This window comes from Dermacentor andersoni, chromosome 10, assembly GCF_023375885.2.
Source record: "Dermacentor andersoni chromosome 10, qqDerAnde1_hic_scaffold, whole genome shotgun sequence".
Classification (NCBI taxonomy): domain Eukaryota; kingdom Metazoa; phylum Arthropoda; class Arachnida; order Ixodida; family Ixodidae; genus Dermacentor; species Dermacentor andersoni.
This window is the reverse complement of record NC_092823.1, coordinates 23,802,034-23,815,628: the sequence shown is the minus strand read 5'-3', so window position 1 is coordinate 23,815,628 and position 13,595 is coordinate 23,802,034. Positions and strand designations below refer to the sequence as shown.

Below are 13,595 nucleotides of genomic sequence, written 5' to 3'. Positions count from 1 at the left end.
AATCTTATACCGGCGCAAATACCGTGTTTTTGTTGGTTCTCTCCACAGAGCCTGTTTTGCATTTGTTGCATCACCAGCAATAAGCCCGTTGTTATTAGTTCAATGACTTGTCTGTCATCCTCACTTCTTCCCGTGCAAGCGCTGTTTGTTCCCGTCCCTTCTCGAGGCGAGGCATTTTCCCCATCGATACAGAGTAGGCATGCATACGCAAAGCCATCTACAGGACAGAGTGCTTGCCCATCATGCAAAAAGGAAATTTTTTTCTGATAGCGCTAGAGCCGGCACGCTTACACAGCTATTTCCAGCCTTTCTAATATAAAATTCCTCTATTATTTCTCTCTCCTTCGTTTTGTCTGTCACTGAAAACTTCGTCATGTAAAGCATGGCAGTGCATGCCCACTTATTCCAATGGCCCGTTAAATGCCATCCATACACGCTCTTAACATTGTTGCACCCGACCGACGTGCTTGACTATTAAAACATTGCCCTGTTTCTCCTGCATAACCTATGCCACAGCTTAGCGATATCTGGCAAATAATGTTGCGCCTGGTGTCCATTAACATAGTTTACCCATTGGTGCTGGAAAGAGGCATGCTATGCTCTTTCATTTGAGTGCACACGGTACATAGCTTGCAACGGGCACTGAAAAGTAAATTCACATTATGCCGGTGGGCTACTTTAGTCAAATAATGCGATAACGTGTGCACATACGGCACAACGTGCACTGGTGTCTTGTATTTTTTCCTTGTGTGCTGCTTCGAAACAAGGTGTTTTTTGACAATCCCTTCACGTACTGAAGTGAAGAGGAAAGGAGGAAAACCATCTCCTAACAGTGCTGTCTCATTTGAAAAATTTTGCTCCACCTCGTGCTGGAATGGGTGCTTAAACGCTGCCTTTAACACGTCACCGATATGACCCTCTTATACAAAGTAGAGGGTGGCCCTCTAGTATGAACCTCTTTTACGAAGAAAATATGCGTTCAGATGGTTTAAATGGTTTTTTTTCTGTTTGTTGGTTCATTACACATGTGTAAGAAACTCCTTGTACAGCCGCCCTGATTTTTAATAATATAGCGCGAGCGTCGACTGAACTGCTGGTGAGCGCCTTATAACGGCGATAAGCGTGCAACAAGGCGAGAGTTCGCGCACGAGCAGGAAGAAAGGGCGTCGTCTGCTACGCTGTTCCGATCATGAGGACACACTCCCTGCCACAATACCATTTCGCAAAAACACGCCAGGCAGTAGAGCACATGCGCATGAATAAAATGCGACAGTGAGACGTGATGCCGCCTCTTTTTTGCTAATACGTCGGCCGCGCTGGCGAAGCAGATTGAAGATAAGAGAAAATAAAGAGAAGGAAACGCAGCAACAGATGGAAACGATTGCCTGGATCACGATAAAAGACGCACCGACCAGCTGTTTAATCAGCTTTGCAGTGTCTCGAGAGTATAAAAAGGCATCTCAGCTTTCAAACGCTCTCTTCGGCGGAAAATGCCTCCACGCGTGCCAACGGAACAACGCCACCGCGTCATCGCAATGTCGCTTTGCGACAAGTCTCAGAAAGAAATCGCTAAGAGCGTTGGAGTCACTCAGGCTACCGTAAGTAGGATAGTTCAGGCTTATCGCGACGAAGGGCGCATTTGTGACGCGCCTCGACATTTGAAGCGTAAGACAACCGAAGAAGAGGACCATGCCATTGTTGCTGCGGCTTGTGTAGCGCCCTTCATGACTGCTGGCAAATTGAAGCAGGTTGCTGGAGTGGACGTGAGTGACAATTTGGTGCGTGTCCGACTTCGAGAAGCAGGTCTTCGCAATCGAGTTGCGGCCCAGAAGCCGAAGCTTTCGGCGACTAACAAGGAGAAAAGGCTACAGTTTGCACGCGATCATATTGAATGGACCGTTGAGGACTGGGCAAATGTCTTCACAGACGAGTCCACGGTTTGCACGAAATGGAACCAGCAACAGAAAGTTTACCGGCCAGACCTAATGAGGTAGGTGATTTAGCATTGTTCATTTTTTTTTATTTGGCTATGTTTGGCTTACATCTGCGAAGGTATATGGCATTTGCTTCGCGGGGTGACATGTGATTATCAATTTCAGCTGTCACTGTTCAAGAAATAGATGATGCAGCACAGGCGGGTAAAATTGTTCCTTAATAGAATTACTTATACTTGGTTAAATTTGAAAAATGTTTGCTGAGATTGTGGATGGATTATACTTCCATGTAAAGAGCGGGTGTATTGTTGCTGTAATATTTTTTTAGGTGTCGTTTAATCTTGTCCAAGCGCCATTCACACAATTTATGTTGTTTATAAAATTTTCTTCCTCTGTTGCAGGTTTGATCCACACTATGTTCAGAAGGTCAAGTTTAGTGGCAGGACGAGTGTAAACATTTCGGGAGTAATAACTAAGGACGGTCTTGGCCCACTCCGTCGTATATCGGGCCGTTTCTGTGCAGAAGCATACCTGGAGATTGTTAATGAGGAGCTTCTTCCCCATCTTCTGGACGGCCCTTTCACGGATGGTTGCTTCTACCTACAGCATGACCTGTCACCGGTTCATACTGCACGCGCCGTGAAAGAACTTCTGGAACAACTAGGCATCATGACGTTGTCTTGGCCTCCCCAGGGAGCGGACCTCAATATAATTGAAAATGTGTGGGGTATCCTCAAGTCCAACTTGTCAAAAATGAGTCTGCACGATGCATCGCCAGACGACTTATGGGAAGCCGTGAAGAGTGAATGGGATGCCCTCAAGGATGACATGAACCTTGTGCCCGCACTCTTCGACTCAGGCGCATCGCGGGTGTTGCTCAGTCTGGATGAGAATTTCAGCGTTATTAACTTCTAAGTCTAATGTGTGAGAACCTTGAGTCAAGGCCTTGTTTCAGTTCTAAAATGCACCATGCAAATAAAAGTTATAACTTCCGCGGATACATGCAACTATGCCTTACTACCCCCTCCTCTCCTCAAAAAAAAAAAAAAAAAACTTTCCTATACACACCACGCTTCTCAATGCACTCATCGCTCCTAATCTGACGACTACGATTTCCAGCTCAGGTGACGCATGCAGGAAACGGCAATCTTCTTGCAGAAAACAAAAAGGAAAGCGCAACCATTCGTGGCTCCGTGTCTTTGCTTTCCAAGTAGTTCAAGAGTGAGTCAGTAAACTTTACTGAATTAAGACAAAAAAAGACAGCATAAGTGGGCCTTGGTCCAGAGCCACAAAAACCGAAAAATGATAACTCGCAAGGAGGCACTCTCCGCGGAGGGGCACGTTTGAAAGCTGCGGTGCAATTTTTATACCCTCTAGACACTGAAATACCGATTAAACAGCTGGTCGGTGCGTCTTTTATCGTGATCCAGGCAATCGTTTCCATCTGTTGCTACGTTGCCTTCTTTTTATTTTCTCTTATCTTCAATCTGCTTCGCCAGCGCGGCCGACGTATTAGCAAAAACGAGACGGCATCACGTCTCACTGTCGCATTTTATTCATGCGCATGTGCTCTACTGCGTGGCGTGTTTTTGCGAAATGGTATTGTGGCAGGGAGTGTGTCCTCATGATCGGAACAGCGTAGCAGACGACGCCCTTTCTTCCTGCTCGTGCGCGAACTCTCGCCTTGTTGCACGCTTATCGCCGTTATAAGGCGCTCACCAGCAGTTCAGTCGACGCTCGCGCTATATTATTAAAAATCAGGGCGGCTGTATTTACGCCTGCTACTGAAATAAAATTGGCTTGATAGTGTGCACTTGTGCATGTCTATCGTTGGCGCAGCATTTCAAACAGTATGAACCAACTTGGCCAAGAAATTTTATGGAGGCAAGTTCTGCTAATTCGCCACGCCGTAAGGGTGGCGCTGGAATAATTTTAAACACCTGGGGTTCTTTAACGTGCACCCGATGCGCTGTAGACGAGCAGTTTGGCAGCTCACCCACATGGAAACGCGGCCGCCGCGACCACGCGTTTGGCAGCGCAATGCCAACATCACTGAGCAACCACGACGGGTGACCCGTGGTTGTGCGGCTGCCGGTGATGCCAGAGCGTAGCCATTGGAAGCACGCATCTGCCGCCGATTGGCCTTCCCGCTCTCTGGCTTCCGCAAACCTACTTACTCTTACATGATCAATTCGAGTATATCTGTAAATATACCTCTCAAATTTAATATTTCAGTACGTCTTTTGATGATAAACGCAAGCCGCGAAGAACTCGTTGCATATAAAAAAAAGGTAAGAGAACAAGAAACGATAAAAAGAAAGACAAGAAAAATGCGTTATGCCTGCGTTAAAATAGACGACAAAAATGAAAGACGGACACCTTGTGCCTCGTTAACTGATGCCAGTAAGTACACGCTAATAGAAGGGCAATTCATAAATCAATGTCGCTGCTTTAGAATCGCAGCTTTATACGCTGAACTTTTCTCATCGTACACAAGTTTACATAGTTTTCAGTCAGTAGTAAGTGAAACCTACGATTATGGCGAGTTGAAGTTAACACCATAGACGTACTGAATACAGCGTCGAACTACTTGCCTTTAGCTCCTATGCAATACTTCCATCTTGTCTTTCATCTAGCTTACATATGATTCCTCCGCTATAAAAAGAAATGACCCGTAATTCTAACAAAGCAGTTCCATTTTCCTTTACGAATGTATTCAAAGAACTGTGCGAAATTGACCTGCTAGCAACAACACACGCATTCTTTCCTTCGCGTTCACTTACCTTCCGCCGGAGCAGGTTCTGCAAAGGGAATTCTCTCCAGTCAGCGTCTTCTTCGAGAAACTGGCCACCCTCGAGTGGACAGGCGCGTCCGTCGTCGACTACGCACTGCTCGTAGCAGCTTTTGCACAGCACGTGTCGACAGGGCAGAAAAACGGTCACTCTGGGCAGCACACCGCATGCGTCACATATTCTGTGTGCAGGAACAGGCTCGACGAAGCGCAGCGGTCTCCAGTCCAGTTCCTCGGTAAAACCACACAGCGTGTGCCGCTTGCCTTGAGATGCCATGGCGGACGGCGCATACGTCGACTGCGAAACGCCGTGACAACTCTTCTGCGGAAACATCGAATCGTTGCCAGCACTCTGTCCTCTCAGCTGTTGTCGAGGCTACTATCACTCGGATAAACGTACGCCCTTTTTCTGACTGATAACGGCATCGCTCTCAGGCCGGCATGGAGCGGTCTCGATATTATCTGCTCGCCTTGCTCGGTGAATGTTACCGACGATTTTATCGCCTGTTTCGGATGGCTGACGCACAAAGGGGGCGATTTGTTAAACGCTGTGTAAAAACAATTTACTGAGGTGCGAAGGGACAGCCTACGATGGAAGCACGACTAACTGCGATGTGAAGAAACCACTGACGAAGAGAAACAAATATTCTAAAGACCACCTGAATATTTTACAGCGAAGATGTCTTTGGCTATGATCTGGCGGAACGCGTCCGCGTGTAGATCAATTTTTCATGCGTGGGCCGATGCCGAGGATAGTGCAATAGTGGGCCTACCCACGGCGTGGGTGAGGCAGACGTTAAGCGCTCCCCCACGTGGGCGATACTGAAAGTAGTGCAATGCCTGACCGACCCGCGGCGGAGGTACAATTCGCCATTAAGGTGCCCACATACACAGCTTCACTGGTCATCTTTCTTTGCAGGGTGGAAGGGTACTGAGTTCTTTATAGTGACGCTTTCTTTGCAAGCCCTTTCGGTCTTTCCCGACAAGGACTGCTTGGTGCTACTGCTGACTTGGGAATAGCTAATGCCTAAAACAAAATTTGGAAGATTTGCGCGATGGTGGGATCGAGCCATCGGTCCCTAAGCAAAGCAGCCCAGCGTTCTATATATTAGGCCACAATAGTTTCTTCGAAAATACAACCGCAGCTATGTCATCTGGGATGCCTCAGGTAAACGAGAATGGCGCCATGAGCGTCAATGTCTCCCCTGGTGCTTATTAGGCCATTATTCTGATAAATAATATACATTAAGGCTGCTGTTGAGGCAAGGTTGTTTTGATGCGCGAGTGGAAGACGGACCTTCCTCTTGTCGTCTGCAATGCGCTCGACGAGAGCGCGATTTTCCCGGCAGACGCAATAGGACAATAGCACGAGTATTAGGTGTTGCATTTTGCATTGCTCTAACAACTGCCATTTTCAGCATCTTTCTTTTCGTAAAGGCAGTCTCTTTGCATGTGTGTAGTTGTTCATGTATTGCTTAAATGCCAACAGCGCCATCAGTACTACCTAGAATTTTACCCTGCTCCGCTATGACACGTGAGCCAGGACGTCATAGCTCGTGGCTATTGCGTTTTGGCAGGCCAATAGCAGACAGGTCTGCCGTGTGCTGTTGGAACGTGTGTGATCACGCGTTCTGAACGCGACAGCGTTAAGGAGCTCGTGTCGCAGAAAAGCCGGTGTTGTCAGCGTCGGCGGCGTTGGCCGTGAGCGAGAAATGGCAGAAGGAGATTCATAAGTAAAAACAACTTGCAAGATGGGCTGGGTGGGAATCGAACCAGGGTCTCCGGAGTATGAGATGGAGACAGTGCCACTCAGCCATGAGTTTTTTTCCAGGTACCATGCACTGAAGCGTTCTTCTTTTACAGCTTTTCTAACACGTACACACATACACAGAGAATCGTACATCTATATAAGTACTCGTCGTTGCTGCAGGCGCTTCTGCCACACCTGTCTTCTCTTGCTAAACTCATCTTCGGCGCCCAGCGGCGAACTTGTATACGCAAAAGCATCAGAAAAGTGTGTCCACGCAGGTTTGGTGTTTTCAAGAGCTAGGACGTAGTCAGTTCGGGATCTCCAAATTGCATACAAGCCTAGCAAGAACAGGGTTTTAACACTGTTATTTTTGTCATCTTCCAGTGTTATAAATTTTACGTTATTCCAATTTGGGTATATCTGCACCTCAAACACAATTCGTTTGTTGTACCAAAAGTGTTGTGCCACGGTATGAAAAAACCCTTGTTACGTAGCCATGTTTTACACGTAAAACTTCGATATGCAACCTAACAAATAAATCCTCAATCGCTGTTTTTTACAGGATATCTCGGTAGACGCTTGAAAACGTCAGGCTCAAGGTGGCTTCCAGCTCGAGACCGATATAGTGGTGGTGGGAACAGCATATCTATAGTGTTCCAGTACAGACTCTTCCGTTTTACATTTTTTAGGTGCTGTTGAGAAAAACGCTGCTAAAAGGAACGAGCTACCTGCTCCACCTCCGTGTAGAATCTTAGGGTGCGGGCTCGTGGAACTCCCTGGGCACCATCGATCCACTCGCCTAAGTACCCCCTTCCTAATTGTTTGAAAGGATGACGTATATTATGAGGGTTTCGTTTTTGAAAAAAGAAGGTACCAGTGAAGTTTGAGCTTTACCTCTACGTTTACCAGCCCTAGGCATCCTTTTGCCTTACGTAAGAATAAATTACTGTGCCTCATGCGCTCAAACCGTGACTCTCAAATATACGTTGCGCAACGTCTATGTACTCGATTAACGTGAGCCGGCAAACAGGGCATCACCTGCGCTGAGTACCATATAGCTGGAAAGAACACAGTGTTACACACAAAGGCTCTGTTCATAAGCGGGACTGTTCTCCCGTGCCACTGTTGCACTTTTGCGGCGAGAATAGCACTTCTAATTGTATTTTCTCCATTCTGTAGGTTGGCAGTAGCAAAACACACACCGAAGTAGCTGCTGATTTGTGACGTCCACTTCACCTCTAGGAAGGTGGTTGGTTTTAAGTCCCATGCACCTAGCCATACACTCGCGCACTTTTCCCGATTCGCTTTAGCACCAGAAACTTTACAGAAATCCATGACATGCTGCACTCCTTGGCTGATTTCCTCTCTAGAGGCACCCACAAGCGTAAGGTCGTCGGCATAGGCGAGGACTTTCAGAGCAGTATCTGCGAAACTGAAGCCTGTTATCTCGCTGTCGTTCAGAATTGTTCGGCACAGGGGTTCCAGGTAGAGAGCAAAAAGAACTGGCGGCATGGGGCATCCTTGCCTAACGGACCTGTTGAGCTCTATTGACGGAGTTGTTTGCCCGTTGATTACCAGTCGCGTCGTCAGTTATCTGTAGCAGACACCTATATATTTTCGAAGCCAGCCCCCATGTTGCAGATCTTAAGCAAGTTGAAGAGAAAGTCATGTGTTACTCCATCGAAAGCCTTGCTAAGATCCACTTGCAAAACCGCTGCCCTGGATCCATCAACGGAGGTAGCTTCGCACAGTAGCCTCATGGCATGTATGTTATCACTGACGCGACGACCTTTGATGCCAAAAGATTGATGGTTCCCTATAACTGATCCGAGGGCAAAGTCAAGCCGTCTAGCTATAATTTGAGCAAGAACTTTGTAATCGATTGTTAAAAGACTAATGGGGTGGAAGTCGCTCACTGCCGGCACTTGCCTTGATTTCTTTCGCAGTAAGACAGTAAGACCTTGTCGCATAGATGGTGGCAGCAATCCTCGTTTCAAAATGTCATTGTACACGTCGCGTAATAGTGGGACTAATTCCGGGGAAAATTTCTTGCAAAGGGCAGTGCTGATTCCATCTACTCCTGGTGACTTCCTCGGTTTTAGCTTCTGTATGGCCCATTCTATTCCGCTCTCTGATATACACTCACCCGTTTGCTGTTTTGTCTCATCATCTATGCAGTCTAACGTTGAAGCATACTTCTGCAAGAGTTCACGGTCGCATGTGTTACTTCCGTATTCGAAGAGTTCCTTGTATGCTTGAGTAAAAGCAGCCTCGATGTTTTGTGATTTGAAAATGCTTTGCCCGCTCTGTACTGTTTCTATTCTGTTTTTCCTGCCGCGCTGTCTTTCTTTTGTCTTGAAAATTATGAGCGGCTCCTCAACCCTGTGGTGTGATTCCGTCCTAGATCGGATCATAGCCCCTTCTATTCCTTCTCCAAGATTGACAGCAGCTGGCCTTTGCACTCTTTTATATCTTCTGTGAGGGTATCCGGGTGACAGTTTTCGCCTTCGATTAGATTTTTGAGAGTTCGTATCAAGCTCAGCTTTTCGCTCTTCTTTAGTGCTGCTTTTTCCTGTCCTTTTGCAACTAGAAACATCTTACATTCTTCTTTTATCTCTTCCCACAGTATAGCATCTACCTTTCCACCTTTCGTTTTTTCCTTGATTAGATTCCTAATGCTGCCAAATATTTCTTTGTCATCCAGCAGACTCTCATTCAGCTTCCACAACTTCCACTCTTTGTGCCTCTTTCTTGTTCTTTCCTTTTCTTCAAATATTATTGTGACAAATGCATGATCTGAGAATGCAACAGGTTGCGCCTTATAACGCACGTTGTACGGTGAGAGGTGGCTAGACAAGTAAAACCGATCAAGCCTTGAATGACAGTCCCCTTGCTAGTGCGTAAAACCGTCATTATCTCCTGGTGCAAGTTCGGTAACATCCTGCAAGTCATAGTCTCTCGAAAGCATCCTGAGCTCTGCTCGGCTGGTATCTGGTGATCGCTTTTTCGAACAGTCAGAAGCATATAAAACACAATTAAAATCTCCGGTAAATATGGCATGGCATGGTGAGTCAAGATACTGCCTCATGCCTGAAAAGAATTCTTTTCGTAGCGGTGCGTCATTCGGAGCATGAATCGAAATAAGCTTGTGTGGCTCATTCCGGTATAACAAATCCACACTATATACACGGCCGTTTCGGTCCTTGTCCCACTCGGTGCATGCCAGTGCCGCTGACTGTTTCTTTACCAAAACTGCCGTCCCTCCTCCACTGTAATGGTTGGTAAACGAGTAATGGTTGCGAACAAAGTGGTCCATCTCGTCCAATTGCACACTCGATGAAAGTTTTGTCTCCTGAATAAACGCAATGTCAACATTTTCTTGCAGTAGCATATTTAGAAACAACTGCTTCCTCCTGCGAGCGACCAAGCTCACGCAGTCAAAGGTTGCTAGCTTTAAATGAGCCATAGTGATAAAACTGCCATTACTCTGGCCTATGATGCATACCTCTCAGGCGTGATCTTTACAGGCCACAAAGGGCGCTTGTGACGTTTCTCCACAGGCGGTATCCGAGGGGTCGTGGTAACACGGTTCTTCTTCATGGCCGCTTGCGATTTTAATTTTTGCACGGTGCTTCTCATCTCTGTAATGCTCCCTGATGTGCCTTCATCCTCGTCCGAACCAAGTCCAGGCATCCTTGTAGCCCTACTGCTTGCATCCTCCGACTCAGACTCCAGGGAATGGTACGCCTGTGGCGTCTCCGCTTCCATGGGAAGTTTCGGGGCTTCAGAGGCCGCTGGCGCCTTGGTACGCAACTTCTGCTTCCATCGCAGAGATTACGTCGTCAGACGCCACGGATGTGTCAGGACTTTCCAGTTCTCCTGGGTAGACCACTTCAGACGCCGTTGGCGACTCCACCGGCACTGAAGGGCACGGAACATGAAACACTACACTGCAATCTTCTTCCGGCTCCCGAGAGATTTCATCCGTTGTTACAGAGAAGAGAGAATAAACATTTATTTCATAAAGCGAGTAGAAAATTTCCTCAATGAGTGGGGCCCTCAGTCCAGGGCTCCATTGCCATGCGCGACTTCGCGAGCCCGCTTGATCAGCCGTTGCTGTTACTGCTGGCTTGTGCTGAGCAGCGCAGACTCCCAAGAGGAAAGGGTAGGGTTGAGAGACAACAGGCGATGCAACTACCACAACCTTCACTTGCGAGTCGGCCTCCTTAGTTTCTTTTTGCGCGGTTGGTGTTTCAGGCTCAGGCACCCACGAGGAAAGATTAATGTTACGAGGCTGCAATGTTTCTACAGCTTCATCCTCGTCCATGAGCGCATATGTGTCATCGTTCTCGCTATCTTCCCGTGTCATGGTAGCGTAAGTTTTCCTGTAGTCGTCAGCTTCGTGACCAAATTTGCGGCATGCAGAACACCGCGGGATACGACAGTCCTTTCTGATATGGCCCGGTTTCTTACATCTCAGACAAAGGGGTGGTCGTCCAGGCACAATTACAAGAGTGTTGCTTCCCTGAATACGAATCTGACGTGGGAGCGATTCGACGGTAAATCCATGTTTCAGTCTCAGAATCACCGACCTAGATGAGGTTTGCGCTCCCTTGAATTTTCCGGTCAGCGACGTTTCCCTATTCATTTCTTCAATTTTCCCATATCGTTCCAACGCTTTTCGTACAATGTCGTCACTGATATGGTAAGGAAGCCAATGAAGTTTGACTTTCACCTGACTGTCGTTGGCATCGATGACAAGGCATCTTTTACCTTTAATGCGCAGTTCCTTTGCTTCTACGGGCACTTGCTTTGCGGCCATGGAATATGTCGTTAGCGCCCAGACATGATTCATCTTGTAGGCACCAATCGACGCTATATCCTTGACTACTTGTAGGCGCTCAATTTCTTCTTCGAAATCGTTGATTCGGTATGGCCTGGCAGACACATCACAGTGAAGAAAAACGGCGTTTAAGGAAGCGTTTTCAGTTGGCAGTTGGGGCAGAATAACCTTGTATTTTTCAGCAGATACAGTAGAACCACGGCCTGCTGCAGCTGACACCGCTCGGAGAGAGTACATGATCCCAGCGTGCGACGCGCACGATAGCCGACGAAGGATGACTCAGCCATGAGTTAGATGGTTCAATTCGGGACAAAAAGCGGCTCTTGTGAATACAGTGTTGCCTTCGAAACGTTCCGTAGGAAGTTATACTACGGTGTATAGCGATAATTATGAGCATGTAAATTACAGAACTCGCACTTAAGCGAGCAGCGAAGTACGTTTCCGCTATATTTCTTCTGCGCTTGGCGCACACGCAGAGCCATCTTGCGGCAAACACAGAAAACCCACTCCTCGCAATGTACGGCGCTGCCCCGACAGGTGGCGTGCCACTCGCCCGCTTCTCCCATTCGTCTCGGTTGAGTGCATTGAGGCCGTGCGGGGACTGGTGCGAGGATGCCCCAATACCCTTGCGTTTAATAAGTTTTCTCGCTGTCTCCCCTCCCAAATTCCAGCGTGCGTCACTCGAACCCTCGTGTTTAGGCGACGCGGCTCCTCTTCCCGCTCACAGCGCGACTCCTAGTTCCAGCGTCCGATGCGGGACGCCTCTGACGTGATCGCCGCGCCGTAGCGCGTCTGGTGGGAAAGCATCTCCTGCGGTGTGTGCCGTGCTGATGGCGAGAAGTCATGAGTCTGCGTGGTGCTCCCAAGCGAGATAGAGGACGATCCACTCGAGGCGTCAGCCCCGTGATCGCGCCCGCCTTCATGGCGCGTCGCGGCCCGGCTGTCTGTGCCGATCACAACGTTTGGCTCGCGTAGATCGTTTCTCCCTCCGAGAAACTGAGTTCTTTGGTTCGTTCCGCTTGCCCAGGCGCACGTTTCCTCTTTGTGTGACTCAAGAGTATGCCCAGCGAATGTGTGGGCGGTGCGAAGGGGGTGTGATAACGTGTCGCGTTCCACTCTTGAAGGCGAAGCTTAAGCGTCCTCCAAGCTTTTATTAGCAAATTCTGTACAGCACGAAGTACAACACAAGAAACGATATTGCAGACCGGAGATGTCGTGTCTTCTGCAAAAACTAAAGGCGCATATACATCACAAAGCACTCTGTAGGCGCATATACAGAACAAAAACAAAACTAACAATTTATAATAGCAAAATTGAGTTTATGTTTTGCATGTGACAATAGCGCCAAAGCAGATCGTTTTTCGGAACATTTATCTCTGAATACTCGTGCAAAAAAATAACAGTAAGCGAGACCGGTTGAAAGGCAGTAGACAGCCCATTTTGCATACACAATCAAGGAAGAAGGAGAGATTCGGGGCAGGTGGAATTTCCCGCGCTAAGGCTTCGGTGTAGAAAAAATTGAGGTAATAAGTGGCATGCTTACACACAACGCAGTTGCGGGGGGAAATTTCAGGACTGTTTCCACGATACAGCACTGTCACTTGAAACACGTCAACTCGCACTATACAGTGTGTCCACATATTCACGGTGCATATTTAACCGGTCACCGGAAAGCAACGAAACAAGATATAAAACTGAATTGTTCACTTACGAAAAGAAAAACTCTCCAAGAAAAACTCCAAGTGTGCTAGGGTGTGGGTACACTAGTGAGGACGCAGCACCACGAACTAGGCAGCAGCGGATCAGCCTAGGCCAGTCGAGATGCGGCTGGTACAGATGAAAGTTGAGTGTGTTCTGTGGCTTCCTAAATTCGAATCCGTGGCAAAAGTGCACAGTGAACATCGCCGCGTGTACAGCAAAGCGCCACCACGTAGGAATAACATTAATCGGTGGGAGAAGCAGTTGTAGATACCGTCAGTTTGCTGGACAAACACCGTTCTGGAAGGCTATCAGTAAGTTACGAGTCTGTGGAGGCTATACGGGAGAGCTACACAAACTGCGCTGAACAGGTATGGAACTTGAAGAGTTGTTCCTTTATTTGATGTAGATTACACATTTTCATCTTGTTTCGTTGATTTCCTCTGACCGGCTAAAACGCACCATCACTTCACGGAGACACTGTATCTTGTATCTGGTTGTGAAATTTATGCTAAAGATATCGCACAAAAGCTTATCAATCGAAATTTTTGTTCTAAAAGCTACTATATTTTATTTTTA

At 47.5% G+C, this 13,595-nt stretch overlaps 2 protein-coding genes across 3 annotated transcripts in view; both read right to left on the bottom strand.

Annotated features, from left to right (window-relative positions):
• Positions 1-13,595, bottom strand: part of LOC126518977 (uncharacterized) — a 57,067-nt gene that overhangs the window by 3,759 nt on the left and 39,713 nt on the right. The window contains exon 1 of one of the 2 annotated variants that reach the window (XM_050168574.3): positions 4,718-5,100. The exons of the other annotated variant lie outside the window; for it this stretch is intronic. Coding sequence (XP_050024531.2) covers positions 4,718-5,059 — 342 coding nt within the window. The 5' untranslated portion in view covers positions 5,060-5,100. Of the gene's footprint in view, positions 1-4,717; positions 5,101-13,595 lie in introns of those variants that run through there. 2 annotated transcript variants of the gene reach the window in all.
• On the bottom strand, positions 10,260-11,555 carry LOC140213671 (uncharacterized). The gene is made up of 2 exons (XM_072284923.1): positions 10,766-11,555; positions 10,260-10,396 (listed from the first exon to the last, which is right to left on the bottom strand). Exons 1-2 carry the CDS (start codon positions 11,553-11,555, stop codon positions 10,260-10,262), a joined length of 927 nt encoding a protein of 308 aa, XP_072141024.1.